General features: G+C 39.6%; 1 protein-coding gene across 3 annotated transcripts in view; it reads left to right on the forward strand.

Moving 5' to 3' along the window:
• Positions 1-20,274, forward strand: part of sema6a (sema domain, transmembrane domain (TM), and cytoplasmic domain, (semaphorin) 6A) — a 94,289-nt gene that overhangs the window by 63,069 nt on the left and 10,946 nt on the right. For 2 of the 3 annotated variants that reach the window (XR_009655519.1, XM_060931889.1), the window contains exons 16-18: positions 3,192-3,250; positions 3,737-3,757; positions 9,865-9,975. Coding sequence is in view for 2 of the 3 variants with exons in the window: in XM_060931889.1 (XP_060787872.1) it covers positions 3,192-3,250; positions 3,737-3,757; positions 9,865-9,975 (191 nt within the window). In the remaining variant the exon portion in view is untranslated. The remainder of the gene's footprint in view (positions 1-3,191; positions 3,251-3,736; positions 3,758-9,864; positions 9,976-20,274) is intronic. The other variant, XM_060931891.1, reaches the window with a different exon arrangement.

Below are 20,274 nucleotides of genomic sequence, written 5' to 3' on the forward strand. Positions count from 1 at the left end.
TAACACATAAGAGACCAATTTTTCAGATTAAAAAAGAAAACATAATGAAGTCTACTGGGTTTTGCTGAAAAATTAAGAAGCAACTGTGACAGTCCAAGTGTCCAGAAGAACTGTGGCTGGTTCTGCAAGATGCTCAGTAAAACCTACAGCTCATTTCCTTATAAAACTGCACTCACTGTACCTGAGACTAGTTTTTTTTAAAGCAAAGTGTCGTCTCACGCCAAATATTGACTTTGTTTCATTTATTATGGCTTACAGCTGTTTATAGTATTTCTTTTTTTAATGTTGAAATATTTCATTTAATTATTTTTAAGCCAATTTTGTCTACAGCATTTTTTACATGTGCCTAAGACTTTCGCACAGTACTCATATATATATAAAATTTATTCCTGCTGGAAAAAATGGGTTAAATCTAGTCAAGTTAATACTTTCCCAGAATTTAACATGTGATGGTTGGCCGGGTTCCTCTGATTGCATGACTGAGCGTGCATCAGGAATAGCAGGCTCAACCTGACAAAAAAAACAGTAAGTCCCTGTATGAGAACAGAATACTGAATTCCTCAGTGACATGTCTGTAGGCCCTTTTTTGATTGCATTTGGGCTTTCAGCTGAGAAAATGTCTTTGTACCCTTTAAAAGGAATCAAAGAAACTTCCAGAGTTACATTACAAACAAGCCTAAGGAATCTTCAGCTATATTAAAATTAACCAAAATTTTGTAAACCCTCAGAGTAGACTTGGACAATAACATGCTTTTAACTAAAATATATCACTGTGTTGAATTATTGTAATAAATAATATGATTGCATTTTGCACATCATGTCTGAGTGTCACACATGCTTACACTATCACCTGTATTTTCTCTGATGATAATGTACACTACCAGTCAAGGTCTAGACACTCCTGCGAATAGGGTTTATTTATTTATTTATTTATTTATTTATTTATTTATTTTTCATTTTTAGATATTTCTGTTGTTGTTGTTTTGTAATAATAATGAAACCATGACAACTAAAGCATGACACTAAGAACTAAGACATTTAACAATTATTCCACAAAATTGAGTTGTACATGAGTATATAGTTGACGAGGTGTGTAGCACCGAGTAGACTATAAGCCATGTACGACAAGATTGAGTAGAATGATTGTTTTATTATATCCACATTCACTGGATTTTGAAAAGCAGAGAATTTTTATTTTTTGCAAATTCGATAAATAAAAACTTTACACAAAATGTCCGACAAAATCATTTCAGCTTACGCGGACTTCTTAAAAACCTATCGATGGCTGCACGAATTGACTTTTGTGTTTTGGGGGGGGGGGGGGGGGGGGGTGTAAAAGTGCCATCTCGCTGTTGTGCCGAGGTATAGAATAGCTTTAGACATTTATTGCATTATTCCTTGGACATTTCAGTTATGTCCAACATATCAACAAATTTTAATGCTTAAAGATGAAGAATGTAAACAAACCAGCGAAATGACAGTAGAAATTTGTGAAAAATGCTATAATAACAGTGTTTGAAAAATAAAAAAAAACATTCTGCACCAATCTGCGTAAACTCTAGAGACCGTTGTGTGCAAAAACCCCAGGAGATCAGCAGTTTCTGAAATACTCAAACCAGTTCCTCTGGCACCAACACCCATGCCACAGTGAAAGTCACAGAGATCCCAATTTTTCCCATTCTGATGTTTGAAGTGAACATTAACTGAAGCTCTTAATTTGTATCTGCATGATTTTATGCATTGTGCTGCTGTCAAGGGATTGGCTGATTAGAGAACTGCTTAAAACAGCAGGTGTATGGGTGTTCCTAATAAAGTGGCCAGTGAGTGTATAATACCTTGTTATTTTCAGGTTGAGTCTGTGTGGCACTCTGAGATATATATATATATATATATATATATATATATACAGGGCGGCACGGTGGTGTAGTGGTTAGCGCTGTCGCCTCACAGCAAGAAGGTCCTGGGTTCGAGCCCCGGGGCCGGCGAGGGCCTTTCTGTGTGGAGTTTGCATGTTCTCCCCGTGTCCGCGTGGGTTTCCTCCGGGTGCTCCGGTTTCCCCCACAGTCCAAAGACATGCAGGTTAGGTTAACTGGCGACTCTAAATTGACCGTAGGTGTGAATGTGAGTGTGAATGGTTGTCTGTGTCTATGTGTCAGCCCTGTGATGACCTGGCGACTTGTCCAGGGTGTACCCCGCCTTTCGCCCGTAGTCAGCTGGGATAGGCTCCAGCTTGCCTGCAACCCTGTAGAAGGATAAAGCGGCTAGAGATAATGAGATGAGATGTGTGTGTGTGTAAATTCTTGGGGAAGCCATGATCTAATGGGTAGAGAAGCAGCTTTGGGACCAAAAGGTCGCTGGTCCGATTCCCTGGACTAACAGGAATGGCTGAAGTGTCCTTGAGCAAGGCACCTAACTTCCAACTACTCCCCAGGCTGCTCTGGGTACGTTATACATTGCTCTGGATAAGAGCATCTGCTAAATGTCTGTGACGTAATATAATATCATCATTATTTCTGTTCACAAAGTGTGCAAGTGAATTGAAGACCTACTATATAAACACTCTGTTCCTGCAGGGAAAAACTGGTTAATTCTAGTCAAATTGATCCTTTCCCAAAATGCAATGTGCAATGTGGGTTGGCTCGTCTTTGTTTGTCAGGAAGAGACAGACAAAATAATAATAAGAAGAAGAATAGGAAGAAGAATAAGAAGTTCCAGTATGAAAACAGAATACTCAATTCCTCAGTGACATGCCTGTATTTCCATTTTGATTGCATTTGGGCTTTTAGATAAAATGTCTTTCTACATTTAAAAAGAATTCGAAGAAACTCCCATTGTTCCATTACAAATAAGCCTAAGGAATCTTCAGCTATATTAAAATTAATCAAAAGTTTGCAAACCCTCAGGGTAGGTTTTCTATTGGGAATTTATAAAAGACTATTTCTGCTGGGGAAAAAAATAAGTTAATTCTAGTCATAGTTATCCTTTCCCAGAATGTAATGCGTGTGACAGTTGACCTGTCTCACCTGACTTGTACCCAGGTCTTGGCCTTTGGGTATAAGTCAGTAAGTCCCAATGGAAAATGGAGGGTGTGCCCCAGGGTTTGAACTCTGCTCCTCCTTGCATGGGCTTGTTTGAGGCAGCAGGGCTGCAGCAGCTCACCACCGTGTGTCTTGTCTCTGTTGATTATGCAGATGGCCGTTCGAGCAGGACGTGGAGCAGGGCAACACAGATGGACTGGGAGACTGCCAAAGTAAGCAAGGGCCTTTTCCCTCTCATTCTGCCTCTCCCTATCTTTCTCTTCACTCTCTTTTTCTCCCTCTTGTTTATCTGGGCTCAGCCTTGACCCTGTCCTTCATCTGCAGAAACACACTGAACACAAGGATCTGCTTTACACACACACACACACACACACACACACATCACTGACAGAAGCTTTCATTGTGATCTATTCATTCAGCTACACTAAGCCTTAGAGAAGCCTGTTTTCAGTGAACTGCATTCATTTATTACATCATTTTATCTGTTGTGAATAGTGAAATGCAGTAAACTGCTTAACATTTATTCTGTGATTGCAATTTAATTAAATGTTTAGTTACGGTGACAGACATTGATGTTAATTATAAGATTTTACTATTTTCATATTAAACACAAACATTAAATTATTATGACATGCGTAATTTACCAAAACTAATTGAGAATTAACATTTAACATATTTTTTCCACTTGCTTTTTTCAGACTCCTTTGTGGCTCTAAATGGTAAGTGGTGTAAGTCATAAGCAACTTGCATGAAGCCAGACTTTGTTAATTCTCACAAGCATTCACTCATATATTCTCAATTCACTCCCTAATATCTAAGTCTTTCCCTTTTCTTTTATTTGACTCTTCATGTTTGAAAAAATATATAATTTAATTCCTTTGGTGCCCTAATTCCTTTATAGACCTTCAAATAAGTCTTAAAATAGCTCAAAATTCATTACCTGCTCAATTTTTTAAATACAGTATTTCCTTTTCCCCTGCCTCATGCAGTGATCTGTAGCAGCTCAGCTCCACTCACTCGATTTCTCCTCACTTAGCGAGATTTGAGAGACGCTCCTCCTCCCTCTGCCATAACTCTCCCCCTTCTCTATTCTATGCAAGCCTTCACTGGTTCCATTGATTCGCTCTGACCTTTGATTTCCTAATTGGATGGATCTAGCTGCTTAATAGAAGGTGGCTTTGTGGGTTAGAGATGTGGCCAAATACAAATGGTGGAAGCTGTTTACAGAGGCTGAACAGCAGCGTGTTCTATGAAGCTCCTTTAGAAATTATTCATGAAATGCAGTCCGGCAAAAGTGGGCCGCAGCAGTGATGCGCACACGCACACATGCACAAGCACCCATAAACCCACATGTTGACACACTCACATGCACTGCTTGGTGCTGTATGATGATACTGTTCACACTGGAACAGAAAGGAATTCATAATCATTCAGTTGGTGGGAGGAGGTGAAAATGTCTACCTTCCTGACCTACATATCACATTGTTACTCACCCTGGGTGGAAAAGGTCTAATTATCCTTAGCATTTATGATAAAAATAGGAATCATAAATCTCTTCTTTGACATCTCTCTGCTTTCGTTCCTGCTGCTCTTGTCCTCTTGTTATTGATATCACATTACACTAAAGGTACAGAGAAATAAAAAACAAATTATGTTAGCAGAGTATGGACCAAATGCTTGCTTGCTTCATCTATATTGTCTATATGATTTCAGATTTACATGCGAATGCACGTTCACGCAAGCTGATGAACGTGCAACATGTGATACCATGGCAAAATATAACTGCAGATGTGATAAGTTTACTTGAAACATCATTTTCACCTGCTTCCTTTCTAAATAGCTCCATTTCACACACATAACAGAGTTCATTTAATGCTTTAAAATACGGTCCCTTTTCAGCACAGCCTATTTTAATTCTATTTTACCAGTTTAAAAAAAAGATGTTCAAGGTGGCATTTCAGAGACTTTTTTTCCTACCAAGCTTAAGCCTTCAATGGTGTATGTGTGTCATCTTCCTCCATCCCACTTCCCCTGGCTGTGGAAAATGAATTATAAAATAGCTCTGTCACACTAATCACTCAGCCTCCAGCACATTTTTAAATAAATCATTTTAATGATTGCTACTGGGAGACCATGAAGCTGTTGCACATGATGGACAGACCAATGGCAAACTACTGCAGATTCAGACCAGACCACAACACACAGGCATGAAAGAGGGTGATCTGTTTATTACTTAAGATATAAGATACAGTATGGAGCTCACTCTGATGAATCAACTGCTTACAGGATTGACTGTGTTTGGAGTGATTTGGGTTTAACTGTAAAATGTATAGAGAAGCATAAACTACGTGTGTCTCAGCAGAAAAAAAAGAAAAGAAAGATAGAGTAATTTATTTAAACTCTGTCTTTAGTCTGTCGTATGATTTGTTGCGCATGTTATCATAGGCTTTGATTTTAACTGATAGAATCTGTGTGAATGTAAGCAGTTTTTGAAGAATATCCAGCGCCACACAAATGAGCAAGGCCATTCCTGTCCTGTGTGATAAGGTGAAGGAAGATTCCACAAAAATGAGCAAATTTATCAGGATGTAGGTACAATGAATATGTCCTGCAAGGTCACAGGCTTCACAAGGCTACAACAGAGCCATATTTGCATGACATGTGGACAATGCTCAGTGCATAGTTTAATTTGTGCATCAGGAGCTGGAGCAATGCTGAAAAGGTCATAGCTTAATTCAGCGCTTATGTTCTTTATAACGCAAAATGACAATTAAAAATATGGAACAATATTAAAATTATCTCATCTCATCTCATCTCATTATCTCTAGCCGCTTTATCCTGTTCTACAGGGTCGCAGGCAAGCTGGAGCCTATCCCAGCTGACTACGGGCGAAAGGCGGGGTACACCCTGGACAAGTCGCCAGGTCATCACAGGGCTGAATATTAAATTTATTTTCCAATTAAATATGTATTTCTTTTTAGATCTGAGAATTTCAAGCTCAGTGATAAAAATGGCTTGATTTCATAAATATGGAAGGAAAATGGCAGAAGATTTTAGTTTCTGCCACATTCTCAGGTCACATTTGACTCAAACACACATGCTGTCAGGAGGATCTCTAGGCAGCTGAATGGCTGTTGCATAGAATATATTGCTCTATGAAGATTTATTAGGTTTTATAAAACTTTACACTTGTGTTGCTATGAACCCAAAAGGTTCGATTAGACTTTATGTATAACATCATGCACTCTCAGGAAAAAAGGATGTACTAAATTTTACCATTCCTTGTCACAGAGGAAGTACCCAATAGAATACACCTTTTGTTTGTTTGTTTGTTTGTTTGTTTGTTTGTTTGTTTGTTTGTTTGTTTGTTTACCCAGAAAGATGCAAGTCATGCCCCTTTAAAGCAGGGGTGTCTAAACTTGTTTTCAATAAGGGCAGTTTAGACGACATCAAAATAGCTCAGGGGCAGTCACTGAAATGTTATTGATGAATTATTCAAAATACTAAGTATTTCCAACATGAATATGTTGATTATATTCATTTGTCGAATTACTTTTAGTCTCTACTTAAAAGTAACTGGACAAATGAATACTTTGTCATTAAATTAAATTGTCATTTTTAAAACGGTTGCAAATCCACTTTAGTTAAGTATTCTTTCTAAGTTTTCCATTCTTCATGGTCAGAAGCATCGCCACATATGGCCCTTTTCCACTACCCTTTTTCAGCTCACTTCAGCTCGCTTCAGCTCACTTCAGCCCGACACGGCTCGCGTTTCGACTACCAAAAACCAGCACGACTCAGCTCGTTTCAGCCCTGCTTAGCCCCTAAAACTCGCACCGTTTTGGAGTGGGGCTGAAGCGAGCCAAGCCGTGCCGAGTGAGTCTGGGGGCGTGAGCAGACACTCACCTGTGCACTGATTGGTGAGGAGGAGTGTCCTCACATGCCCACACACGCCCCGCGAGCGCGCTGGGATCTGTAAACACCGCAAACCCGGAAGGAGAATAATTACGAATTACGAGAATTTCTGAAGCCTTATGCGCCTCGCCTCATCTATACGCTCTTGCCAGTATCTGTCCGCGTTGTCGGTGACAACAAGCCACAGCACCAAGACCAGCAACACTAACGACTCCATGTCCTCCATGTTTATTGTTTACTATTCGGGTCGTGAGACTACCGCTTAAAAGCTCACTGATGTCACTGTTTGCGCTGCTTAACGACATCACCTGACGTCCACCCACTTTCGCTAACTCCACCCAATGTGTCCACCCACTTCCAGCCAGCACGGTTCAGCGCGGTTGTAGTCGAAATGCAACTCCAACAGCCCCGCTCAGCTCGACTCAGCACGGCACGGCTCAGCCCGACTCAGCCGCGTTTGTAGTGGAAAAGCGGCATTATTAGCTCTAGTAATATTCTGTGTCCCATTTGCTTTGATAAAGAGCTCCTTCTGCCAGGATAGATGCCAGCTGTTTCATTTTTCCTTCGTTCACATCTTCTGAATATTTTTGCATTGTCCATGATTTTATTATTTCATGTCTCATGATTAAATTCCTTATTTACCACAAGTCATTTGTCATATGAGATACATGCATTTGCTTGTTTCCAGTTCTTTTGAAATCGCCCCTTCTTACTGTTAACTTTGCATTTTTTGTCTGTAGTAGGGATCGACTGATATGTTTTTTTTCAGGGCCGATACCGATTATTATGGAATTGGGATGCCGATAACCGATATGTGCAACCGATAAATGTAAACATTATAATTCACATGAAATTAAACATAGCACACACTGACACAGACCTTCATATCCATGAAATGTATGTTTAATTGTAAAATTGAACATGAAATTTTGTGCAGGGAGATGCCAGCAGCATTTGTACAATAAAGTCAAAGATTAGTTAGAATAAAATGAGAAATAAAATAATAATAAAATAAATATTCACCAATAAAAAAAAAATCACTCCCTACTATATTACAGCTCACCATTTTCAGTGGAAAATAAATGAAAATACACTCTGGATTCTTTTACACTAAGAACTAAGTAAGACTTCAAGTAGTTTTTAAATAACAAATCAAGTGTAGGGAGCTGCCTGCAGCATTTTTTAAAAAGTAAAATCAAACATAAAGTAGGCTATCACTCCCTATTATGTAACAACTTAACAAGTAACCATCTACATTTTGATACTTTTAATGCCCAAGCCTAATATTCCCAATTTAGGAGGCTTATATTGTAGTGAAGGAAGCATTACATGTAGTTTCAGCGAGACTAGTTGGTTGTAGGCTAACTCAAGTGCTTCCTTCCGTAAGCTAAGTTTGCCTGGCTACACAGATGCAAATGGACAATTTTAACGAGTAGTAGATGAAGAATGTAAACATATAATGATGTTGTGCTTTTGCAACTTATGTGTTTGTGACTTATTGCGGCAAAAGCAGCGTGTCCTTACCTTGAAGTGGGATCTGCTTCTGCCCGAGTGCCCATACGGTCGCCTTGAAACAGTTCACAGCGTTTAGCTACGCGTGTCGATTGGCTGTATCCCTTGTGCCGCTTCTGCCTGAGTGCCTGTACGGCCGCCTTGAAACAGTTCACAGCGTTTAGCTACACGTGTCGATTGGCTATATCTCTTGTGCCAAACAAATCAGATGTTGTGGTGGGCGGGACCGTGTTCTTGAACTCAGAGAGGCGAGTGCAGGAAAGGACGTGCAGTGACAGTCGCGTTAGGAATGAAATGGCTGCAAAAAGGCATGTTATCGGCATATCGGTGGAAATTATGGCTGATACCGATAACCCTAAAAATGCAGAATATCGGCCCGATATATCGGCCAGGACGATTATCGGTCGACCCCTAGTCTGTAGCCATGATCAATATCATTCAGTAAAATAGTTTGCAGGTGTAGTCAGAGAAAAAAAATGCTCTTGCAATTTCGCTAAACGTGTTAACACAGTCTGATGCCACCGAAAAATTGCAATATATTGGCCGATAAACCACCTATCATTACTTTCAAAGAGAGAAGCCGCTAATTACATTCCATTTATAAACAGTACCAGTCAAAAGTTTGGACACATAGGCTTTTCTGTATTTTGACTATTTTCTACATTGTAAAACAATACTGAAGACATCAAAATTATGAAATAATATATGGAGCATATATGGAGTTATGTGGTAAATAAGAAAGTGTTAAAAAATAAAACGTTTGATATTTTAGATTCTTCAAAGTAGCCAGTGTTTACCTTGATGACGCTTTGTGCACTATTGGCATTATCTTAACCAGCTTCATGAGGTCATCACCTGGAATGCTTTTCAATTAACAGGTGTGCCTCGTCAAAAGTTAATTAGTGCAATTTCTTGCCATCTTAATGTGTTTGAGACCAAACAGTAAATAGTAAATAATAAAAATACAGTAAATAGCCCTATTCCACAACTGTTGTCATCCATATTATTTCAAGAACCACTCAACTAAGTAAAGAGAAACGACATCCATCATTACTTTAAGAAATGAAGTGTGTTTTAATTCATAAAAATAAAGAAAAACCATTGAATTAGATTAGATTAGATAAAACTTTATTGATCCCTTTGGGAGGGTTCCCTCAGGGAAATTAAGAATTAGAAGGTGCATCTAAACTTTTCACTGGTAGTGTATGTTTAAAAGATAGATAATAGTTACAAAAGATGTACTCTTGACTGAAGGTACCACCCCAGCAACAAGGAAAGGTACAGTTTAATACTGTTTTATTCTGACAGTCTGGACAGTGGTGATTCAGATATATGGCAGGAAGTATATTTCTGGTTTTGAACAGATGATGGTGTATTAATCTGTGTTTTGCTCTGGCAGGCCACTCCACCTCTTCTCTCAGCACTGTGCATCCCAAAGATCCCCCTGAACCTACTGATAAGAGGGACCCTTATATTGCAGTGCCCTCTCTAACCCAGCATGAGTCCACCGGTAAGCCTTGGAATGGGAATGGGAGACTCCATTTTTGTTCTGTGGGGGGGAGAAGATTGCTGCAGTTTCATGCTGCTTCTAGTCGACCAGCACACAAAGCGAGAGATGCAGTTACACTTGTAATAAATTATTGTGCTCCTAGAAGAGAGAGTATTATTAAACAAAGGCTGTAATGGCCCATGAGGAGGGAGGCAATATCCAGGCTATTACAGTTTAAAGGAGAAGATTGCACTCTGTTTATTTGCCCATCTGCATGATGGCCCAGACTTTATTTTGTCCTCATGACATGACATTGAACACTATTTCTTGGCAAGATGAAGTCACAGAATTGTTCAAGGTCAGTCTGGAGCTGCTACTGACGCAAGTGACAAAAGTAGCACACGCAGTATGTTATGTTCATCAAATCGACATTAATATGTTACACAGCAAGGACAGTCATTACAAGTTTTATTAGAGTGATCCTCAGTAATGGTTTTGGTAAAACCATCACAAGCAAATTGGATTGTTTCATGTTATTTATCAATGATGACCATAATTAGCAAATCTCTGCTTCCCTCCCGTCCGGAGCCATATAAGACTATCTCTATGCATTTCTATTGCGCTCTTGCTTAATATCTCTCTGTTTTGGGATTCTTCCTCAGAATCGGTCTCAAACGCTTTATGAAAACCAGATTAAATTTTGACTAAGTTCATTTACACAATCTATCTGGTATAGGTCATATGAGCTATGTTAAGTTAGAAAATGAAATTAAATGTTTCCATGAGGTATTTGCATAACCTCAGCTTGAAACATATAGTGTCATGAACAATTTGAAAGTAAAATACACTCTTCTATCCAAACCTTACTACTTCAAGGTCTTACTTTGTCTTCAAGGTCTTACTTTGTCTTCAAGGTCTTACTACTAGGTCAAATGATCATTCGAGCATTTTCCTCAAAGGTCACCTCTTCTGCATGTTTCACAGTATTCAAAATATTCTATTTGCGTGTTTTTTTTGTAAAACATATGCTATTAAAGTAGATTTTGGCACAAATTTACCTTTCATAAGCTTCCGCAGGACAAAAACTAAGTTTGTAAACTCATGTTTAGAAACTCAAATCCCCCACCTGTGCACTGTGTAGCAATCATCCAACTATTATGGTGTTATATAAGTCTTATAGTAAGACGTGATAAAACACAGGCTGTAATCTTGTTACTCACCTAGCACTATTTTACTGCTCCACCTTTGTTTGAATGTGGCTTAGTGATGTGATGCACAGACTTGCAGAATGTTAAATCATTATAATTTATTTCATTGGGTATATCATTTGTAAATGGCAAGATATTTGCAGTGTGTCATCAAGGTACTGACAATAACTAAATTGTTCCTTCTCACTCGTATGCATAGGAACACAAAAAAGCCATAACGCAAAAAAATCAAATATCAAACCAATAGGCGAGCCACGATTCAGTGCTAAAAATGCAGTATTAATGAACTACACAATAACATGACGATAAGGTGTAGTAGTGCTGAACAGTTTTTTGTGCTCCTAAAATAAACTCCCACTTTTAAAACTGTGAAACGTGCAGAATGTTGACATACATTTTAGAATACACCTTTACAAACAGAGTAGTGTTGGGTGGTATGACAATTTATTATCAATATCGTTATAAATTGTTATAGGATTTTTAGAATATCACAGATCATCAGTACTTTTATAATACTGATCAGCAGTTAGTCACAGTAACAGTAGCTGACTGGACATTAAATATATTTTAATACTGAATGTTTATGTTATTTATTTTTTCAAAAGGTCAAGTAAAAATGTAACTGAATTTATTTTTGAGCCATTATTCTTAGCTGGTACTGAGAATACCTGTTTGTCCTTGATCATATACTGATGTATACCATCTCTTCAGTATCACGAGATAATATCTTTGGCATATCGCCCACCCTCTCTAGAGAACAGATTAGGCACAAGGACATTTTCAACATTTGCATGGTCACTGGAAGCAGCACACCTGTTGAACCTACATACACAATGGTGGCAGAGACGTGGCATGCTTATTTGGCATCACTGTAGTGTTGCTGCCTCTTTTGCCAATCCCCAGTGCAGCCATCCAGAACACGGTGGCGCTGTGGTATCGGCAAGAGGTCCATATCTAAATGCTTCTTTATGCTGTTGTATCTTTTCTTTTATTATTATTATTATTATTATTATTATTATTATTATTATATACTGCCCATTTTATTATACTCATTTACACATAAGCTGCTTTCATTGTATTTAAAATGAGTAATGATGTTCACTGGCTTTCACGCTGCTGTCTTGATATTTGCTTCTTGGTCTTGCATGACTGGCTTTGAGACTTTTTTGTAATAAGGGCTGTTTCCTCTACTGCAATATTATTTCTGCTTAACATATTATTAGCACTTTCATTCATATCCACACTCCCCTCTTTCCTCTTGCGGACACCTCTATGCTGGGCTTCATCAGTTCCGAAGTGACCAAGTGTACTGGAAAAAAAAAAACAAAGGATGTCTGTGGTTGATATAATTTTCTAAACTGGTCATGAGGAAATTATTCATTTAAAAACACCTTAGATTTAATTCATGTTTCAAGGTGCATATATTGCATAATAACAGTATGTAAGCATTAATTCATTTACACAGCCTCATTTCTGACTTTGATCAGGCTTGTGATGTCACTGCACTCTGGCACATTAGTATAACACAGGCAAAATTTGAATTTGATGAATATTCAAAAAGTGGTATTTATGAGTTCACCCCAGTCCACCCATGCCAAAGCTGGCTGGTGGCACCATTTTTCACAGTACATTTGAGCACTCTGTGACTGGTCTCATTTGTGTGTGTGTGTGTGTGTGTGTGTGTGTGTGTGTGTGTGTGTGTGTGTGTTCACGCACCCACACAATCCTACCCACCCTATCTGCACCTCCACCATCTGCTGCCATTGTAAGTAGTCTCCCTTCCCCAGGACCTTTCATCTCCCCAGATGGAATGTTCCAAGGCTGGACCTTAATGTAGCCACCACCAATTACTAACCTTTATCTACTGTACAGTGCATCCTCTCTCTTCCCAAGTGGAGATGTGTCTCTCTTTCCCTCATCTGGGGAATGGCTTCTGTTAGCCCCTCCCCCTCACTCTGCTTTCTCTCTCTCTCTCTCTCTCTCTCTCTTTCCCCCCCTTCCCACCCCCCAACCTGTGGCTGTCTCTCTGTGCCTCTCAAATTTATAGGTCAATTATAAAAGCTATATAGATACTGAGATAGAAAGCGGTCTCTCCGGAGTTTTCTCGACCTATATTCCATGTAGAATAATCTTTGCTCTACCGTAACAGCAGGAAATATATGATTATCATTAATGCCTACCCAGTGTACTGCTTGGAGCCAGGAGGGGCTCAATAGCTGTGAACCAAGAGCTGACATGTGATAGCCGTGTGCAGATCAAGTGTGAAACGCACACATGATTACACCTTCCATTTAGTGCTGCACAGTGTGCTGGTTTCTTTGTTTTAGGGTTGAAATCCTCTCTTTTCCCTCTAGAGATTGGATTTCAGCCAGTGTGTACATTTGCTAATGGGGTTTCCCTGAGCTGCCATAGTTAAAGACGTTAAATCTGCAAAGTGAGCTTTCATTATGGAATGCTTACAATTTTATAGCACATTTGACGTTGTTTTACAACTAGGCCCTCCATCACACTGACAGTTATGGAGAGAGGCTGGTTTAGACTAGAACGCTATTTTCAGTTACTCGTATCCTAATGATGTTCATATAGTGGCTTTCACCTCCACTGTAATTTAAGGCTGCATTTATTCAGGGTAGAATTTGGCTTTAGATTTAACCCAGTTCTGCTTCTCCTCGACCCCATTAAACTAGGGGCATTTACTTTAAACATTTATGCCCTGATTCCTTACCGATTCCTTTTTCATAGAGACTTTGTGTGATTTATCATATTTGCAGATCTCATATGTCAGTGTTACTTTTGTACAGCTAAGAAATGAAACTTTATAATATTGTTTATGACTAGAATGTTAGAAGTCCTTAGTAGTTAGACTACATGTTAGTGTTCATGTAGGCAGGAGGCAATATAAATGGCAGCTTGACATTTTCTAAAAGCAGAATGTGTACTTGTAAACAAAATGACGTGCGCATCAGAGATGTAAATAAACAATTGCTCACTCTGGCATATGCCAAGCTTAAAATTTAACTATTATCCCTCTGCATGTGCACTGAACAAGTATTTGATGGCCTCAATCAGAAGATTTAGAAGGCAAAGCTTTTTAAATCACTCCACAGATGTAGAGATCTAGAGCAGGGGTTCCCAAACTTTTCCATGCCAAGGCCCCCCAAACAGCATTAGCTTCTGGCCGGGGACCCCCTTTGCAAACCCACAGACAATGCTACAAAATATGTAAAGAAACATCAACTTTTAGAATGTTTTCTCTTACTTTTATTCAATAGTCAATAATTGTTACATTTGTTTAGCATAAGAATATTATTAACTAACATGTTTTCAACACAAATATTTTTGCACTGAACAATAAACTGTATAACCTCCTGTAGTACCTGATTCAACTCGTTATCCATCCTTTTTGCGACCAGTGCCTCGTGATGGAGCATGCAGTGTGTGGCCACTACATGCGGGGCCTTCTGCTTAATAAGCGTGGTCACTCCAGTGATCTTCCCAGTCATTGCCGCGGCTCCGTCCGAACACACCCCCACACAATGGGTCCAGTCCAATCCGTTAGACTCAATGTAATCGTCCAAAACTTGAAAAATGTCTTTCCCAGTAGTTCTTCTTTCAAGCGCTTTACAAAATAGTATTTCCTCCACAAATCTTTCCTGTGAAATAAATCTGATGTACACAAGCAGTTGGGCCTCATTGGATAAATCTGTGCTCTCATCCAGCTGAAGTGCGAAGTATTCGCTGGCTCTCACCTGCTCCAACAGCTGAGCAGATATGTCTTGAGCCATGTCACCAATCCGTCAGCTCACGGTGTTATCAGAGAGTGGGACAGCATCGATTTTTTTGGCAGCATCCTCACCAAGCAATTCTCGGACAATGTCTTTGGTGGCTGGTAAAATCAAATCTTCGCCAATTGAGTGAGGTTTTTTAGCACGAGCAATGTGGTACGAGGTAGAGCCCTGCACTCCTGCGGGAGTCCTGCAGGACCCGTGGGACCCAACGCAAAACAGTGCGGCGCGGGACAAATTTTGAAAGCTCATTGCGGGCGCGGGCGGGAGGGGGAGTGCACAATGCGGGAGCGGGTGGGAGAAGTGATAAGCTGCAGTCCCGCTAACTAAAAACATGTTTAAAATAAAATTTATAAATTATTAATTTATGTCTATCATATATAATTTGTGCTGGATATTTTATTTGGCATTAATAAAAACATTTTAAGATGCCTAAATTTGCGGATGTGGTCTAATCTCGCGTACGTTTCCGATTCCTTTCCGCTCTTCCGTGTTTGAGATCTCCGATCATGGCAGAAGAGCAGAGCTCCTCTAGTGAAGCTCACAATGGGTATCTCTGTAAAGCCTCAGCTGCGCATGCCGCCTGGCAACGCGCACCCTCGCTACATGCGCTAGGTGAAGGATCAGTCAGTGGAGAGCTCAGCTAAGCTCAGCATGTTTAATTCCCCAAGCCAATGACAAGAACTTTCGTGAGAAATAACGCAAACGTCTGCATCATGCGGGATTTGCGGGCGGGAGCGGGACTGAAAATCATAATTCTTTGCGGGAGCGGGCGGGAGCGGGACTGAAAATTCTGTCCCGCGCAGACCTCTAGTACGAGGCTAAAAATGATGCTTTCAGGGCCCACTCGTGGACAGTAGCTTGCTGGGTGAATGCAGCAGATTGCCTGACCAAATGCTCTTCTTTGCGTCTGAAGAAATCTACTGTTTTTTCGGCATCTGTCAGATGTTTTTGTACCAAGTGACGCTGAAGTTTCGAAGGTTTTAAGCACTCGTTTGACAGGGTCTCCAGGCAGAGGATGCATTTCGGGCAATCATGGCCATTTTTCTGTATGGCTGTAAAGCCAGACTTAATGTATGCTGCCTCATATTTTCGGATTTTAGTTGGCCAGGACTTCTTAGTTTTTTTTCACAGCAGTGTCCTCCACAGCAGGGCTGTTGGTTTGTTCCTTCGGTCTCTTCTTCATAAACCTGTCCATTTTGCGCTAGCAATACGCTAGCTTGAGGAGCAAAGCAGCTTGATAAATGGCACAAACCGCAACGTCACAGGCAATCAGAGAGATGAGCATGGCAAACAACGTTTCAATATGATGTATTATTATTAATAATTATATTTTATAATAATGATTAAAAAACTAATTACAATATATTTAATAATAATTATTTTTAAAAAGTATATATTTTTTTCGCAATTTTTTTGTTATCGTCCCTCCAACTTTCTGAGGCCCCCCTAGCGGCCCCCACTTTGAAAACCACTGCTCTAGAGCATACACATAATCAGCCATTCAGGACACTGACGGCAAATGCACCATTAAACCTGCCACAGCATCTAGATCAGGGGTCACCAAACTTTTTTCTCTGAGGGCCACATTGTCGTTCCTGACTGTGATGGGGGGCCGGGGTCGGGTCAGCTATATAACATAGAATTGTATGACCCAGACAAATATGACCACCAGCAGGCCTCATTGTGTAGTAGAGATTACTAGCCTGGCACAGCCATCCCCACTACTATATCCCCACTACTATATCCCCACTACTATAGCCACACTACTATAGCCACACTACTATAGCCACACTTGATTCTTGGCACATATTTGTTTATCTTTACTAGTGGTTTGCAAAAGTAGTAATCGAGTCTTCACACTTTGTTTTAATTTGAAATACCACAGCTATTCCATTTATTTATTTTCTAATAAAAATAACATCAAAGCTGTCAAGGTAAGAAACATCTGCCTAGCTGAGGTGATTGACACTGGCAAAGGTGAGTGGAAAATTATAAATTGTAGGTAGGCCTGTTGATGATGATAATAATAATAATAATAATAAAAATAATAATAATAATAAGTGTGCAGCACTTAATAAAGGTCAAATAAATAGGCCTATAAAATAAATACATTTAAAAAAAAACAGTGAAATTATAATAATATGAGCAATAGATCAATAGATCACAGCAGTTGTGCTGTGTCCTGCACATCATTGCCTTCATCCATGGCCAAAGCAAAAAACTCGAATTCTGACACTCTCTCATTCAAGCTGGTCATACACGTTGTCCCCCAAATCTTCGGTTCGCCTGGTCATAGCAGGTGCGGAGAGACTCACCGCGTTGAGCGCATCCTTCTTGTCGGGACACACCTCCTCGGCCACAGCAAGCATGCATACTTTAACAAAGTCCCCATCAGTAGACGGCTTTCCATGGGTAGCTAGTAGGTGAGCTACCTGATAGCTAGCTCGGACAGCAGCCTGGTTGATCTGGGTTTGGCGAAGGAATACATTCTGTTGTGCAGCCAGTCCGCATTTCATCCTCCGAATCCTGTCTTCTCTTGTTTGCCCTCGCAAACTAGCATACTCTTTGTGGCGGGTTTCGTAGTGACGACACAGGTTATATTCTTTGAAAACCGACACACTTTCTTTACATACAAAACAAACTGCATGGTCCTTACACTGAACGAAAAAATAATCGGTGGTCCACTGTTCTTTAAAAACTCTGCACTCTGTCAGCTTTTCACTTACCGCTAGCCATTTTGCTGTCCTGAACACTGACAGTTCTCTGCGCGTGCGCTGCCTGTCACTGCTTGATCGCGAGCATATGACGAAAATTTGGAAAATATGAAGAGTTCATTTTATAACTAAATATCAATTTTAATTGATAAAATCAACAAAATACAAGATGCAGACATGTTATTATTTGCCAAAAAGCAATTTAAAAAAAATAGGCCATGACCACTTTTGGGGATTGCCTCATAGGGCCGGTTCAAGTGGTGGGGGGCAAAGGGGCTGGGGGGCCGGTCAAAGGGGGGTGGCGGGCCAGAGTCGGCCCGCGGGCCATAGTTTGATAACCCCTGATCTAGATTAATGTTGAAGTTAAAAGTTTAGATTGTAACTTTATGTTGACTGATGTGAGTGAACTGCCATCAATGCTCCCAAAAACATGTAAACAATATTAAAAGATTTATTACATACATTAGACACTAATATAGTGTAGTGTTATTTATTGATAAAAATATGGAAGATGTTTATTTTATGATGGACTTGAGGCATTGTAGCTTTGAAACACAATATTACTCTTTTGCAGTGTATAGCATGTTTGCCAATGGTGGAAACAGGTCTCTGATTTTTGTAACAAATCTCAGGTCTTGACACTCAAGTCCAAGTTATGCCCCAAGTAAAAACATCCATCCATCCATTATCTGCACCGCTTATCTGTCAGGGTTGCGAGGGAAGCTGGAGCTAATTCCAGCTGACTTCAGCCGAGATGCACAAAACATCCTGGGCAGGTTGCCAATCTATCACAGGGCTAACACAGAGAACATCCATTCACACACACGCTCATACCTGTAGGCAAGTTAGAGTAGCCAATTGATCTTATCCACATGTATTTGAACTGTGGGAGGAAACCAGAGCACCTGGAGGAAACCCACACAGGTATGAGGTAAACTCTATATAGAAAGGTCCCAGTTGGTTTGAACGCAGAACCCAGTTTGAGGCAACAGTGCTAACCACTACACCACTGTGCCTTACCCAAGTAAAAGCAGATGAGTCCAAAGTGAACTGCTTTAAACAAGTCACAATGAGTTCCTCACCTAAAATGATACCTTGCCAAATGTTATCATCAGCTGAGTAACTGTAGAGTACTAAATTTACATAAATAATGAACCCTTGTTCATTAAACAAGGACCAGAAATACATCACTTCATGGATTGAAAACAGTTATATCTTGCATTAAGGAAATGGAATGATGTCGAGTTTGTCGCAGCTAATCTGCTACTTAGACCACTGAAAAAATACAAGTTACTTTATTCAAAAAGTAATGAATAATCTACCTTTTAAATAGTTGGTGGCCCTGACTACAGAAAATGTAAGTAGTTGTAGGCATGTCAAATGTATCATACACAGCAGTGAACAAAGCACTGAGTATTTGTACTCAATGTACTCAAGTAAAAGTTAAAAAAAAAAAAAAAGGTACTACCTTTAGTGCTACTCGTATATTAAAAAGTAAAAACTTTTTAGGTGACAAAGACAGCCGGAGTTGCGGGTAATGCTTTTCTTGAAGTTGACAAACAAATCCGAAAAACACTTGGCTTAAACATGGTCAAGAACAAGCAGTAGTTCAGATCATTCACAAACAGGACATCAGAAGCAAAGGCACAAATTGGAAAAAAAAAAAACAGGAAAACAGACCAGCTGAAAAAAACAAAAACCATGAACAAGAACTCTGGTACAAAAGCTTGGTAGGTCAGATGCAAAAACACAGCACTGAGCAGATCCTTAGAGCAGGTGGATTGTGCTAATACTGCAAATGAAAGTGGTAATTGTGTCCAGGTGTGTGCGTAATCAGTATTCAGGTGATTGTGAATGTGCCAATAATGAGATGGTTGGGTGTTGGGTCCTTGGTGGCCATATTTGTAGACCGCAGTGTGTTCTGGGAGACAGAGTTTGGCACTAATTCTGGCATTGACATGACAAAAGTAAATATTTTTAACTGATGAAATTAAGGTAATGTCATGTTTTCATGTGAAAAGTAACTTTTCTTACTTATCTAAACCTGTTGGAAGATTATTTTTGTTTTAGAGCAAATAAACCAATATGCCTGAAAACATAATTCAATATTTGTAAGTTTGCAATATTTGCCATTTGCTAGAATTTGATTTGCTGCCTAACCATATATATTAGCTATTGGAATCAGTGCTAGTCTAACCTGGCATTAGCAAACAGTCTAATTTAGAGACACACTGCCATTTTACACTAGTTTTTATCCCCCGCTGGCCGAAAGGCCCGAAAGGGGATTATGTCCGTCCGTCCGTCCCAGGAAGGGTGCTCACCTTCTGAAATCAACTCCTCTCACAATTTTTGAAGGAATTTCACGAAACTTAGCAGCATTCTTTGTTATATGTCAGTAATATGCATATTGTAATTTTGTTAAATTCCGTCACATTTTACCAGAGTTACAGCCCTTGATTAACAAAATTATACTTTGACAATTTCACGAGTGTATTTTCCTTCTGAAATCAACTCCTCTCACAATTTTTGGAGGAATTTCACCAAACTTGGCAAAAGGCTTTGTTATGTGACAGTTATACGCATATTGAAATTTTGTTTAATTTGGGCAAA

The sequence above is a fragment of the Neoarius graeffei genome, chromosome 10 (genome assembly GCF_027579695.1).
Source record: "Neoarius graeffei isolate fNeoGra1 chromosome 10, fNeoGra1.pri, whole genome shotgun sequence".
Lineage (NCBI taxonomy): Eukaryota > Metazoa > Chordata > Actinopteri > Siluriformes > Ariidae > Neoarius > Neoarius graeffei.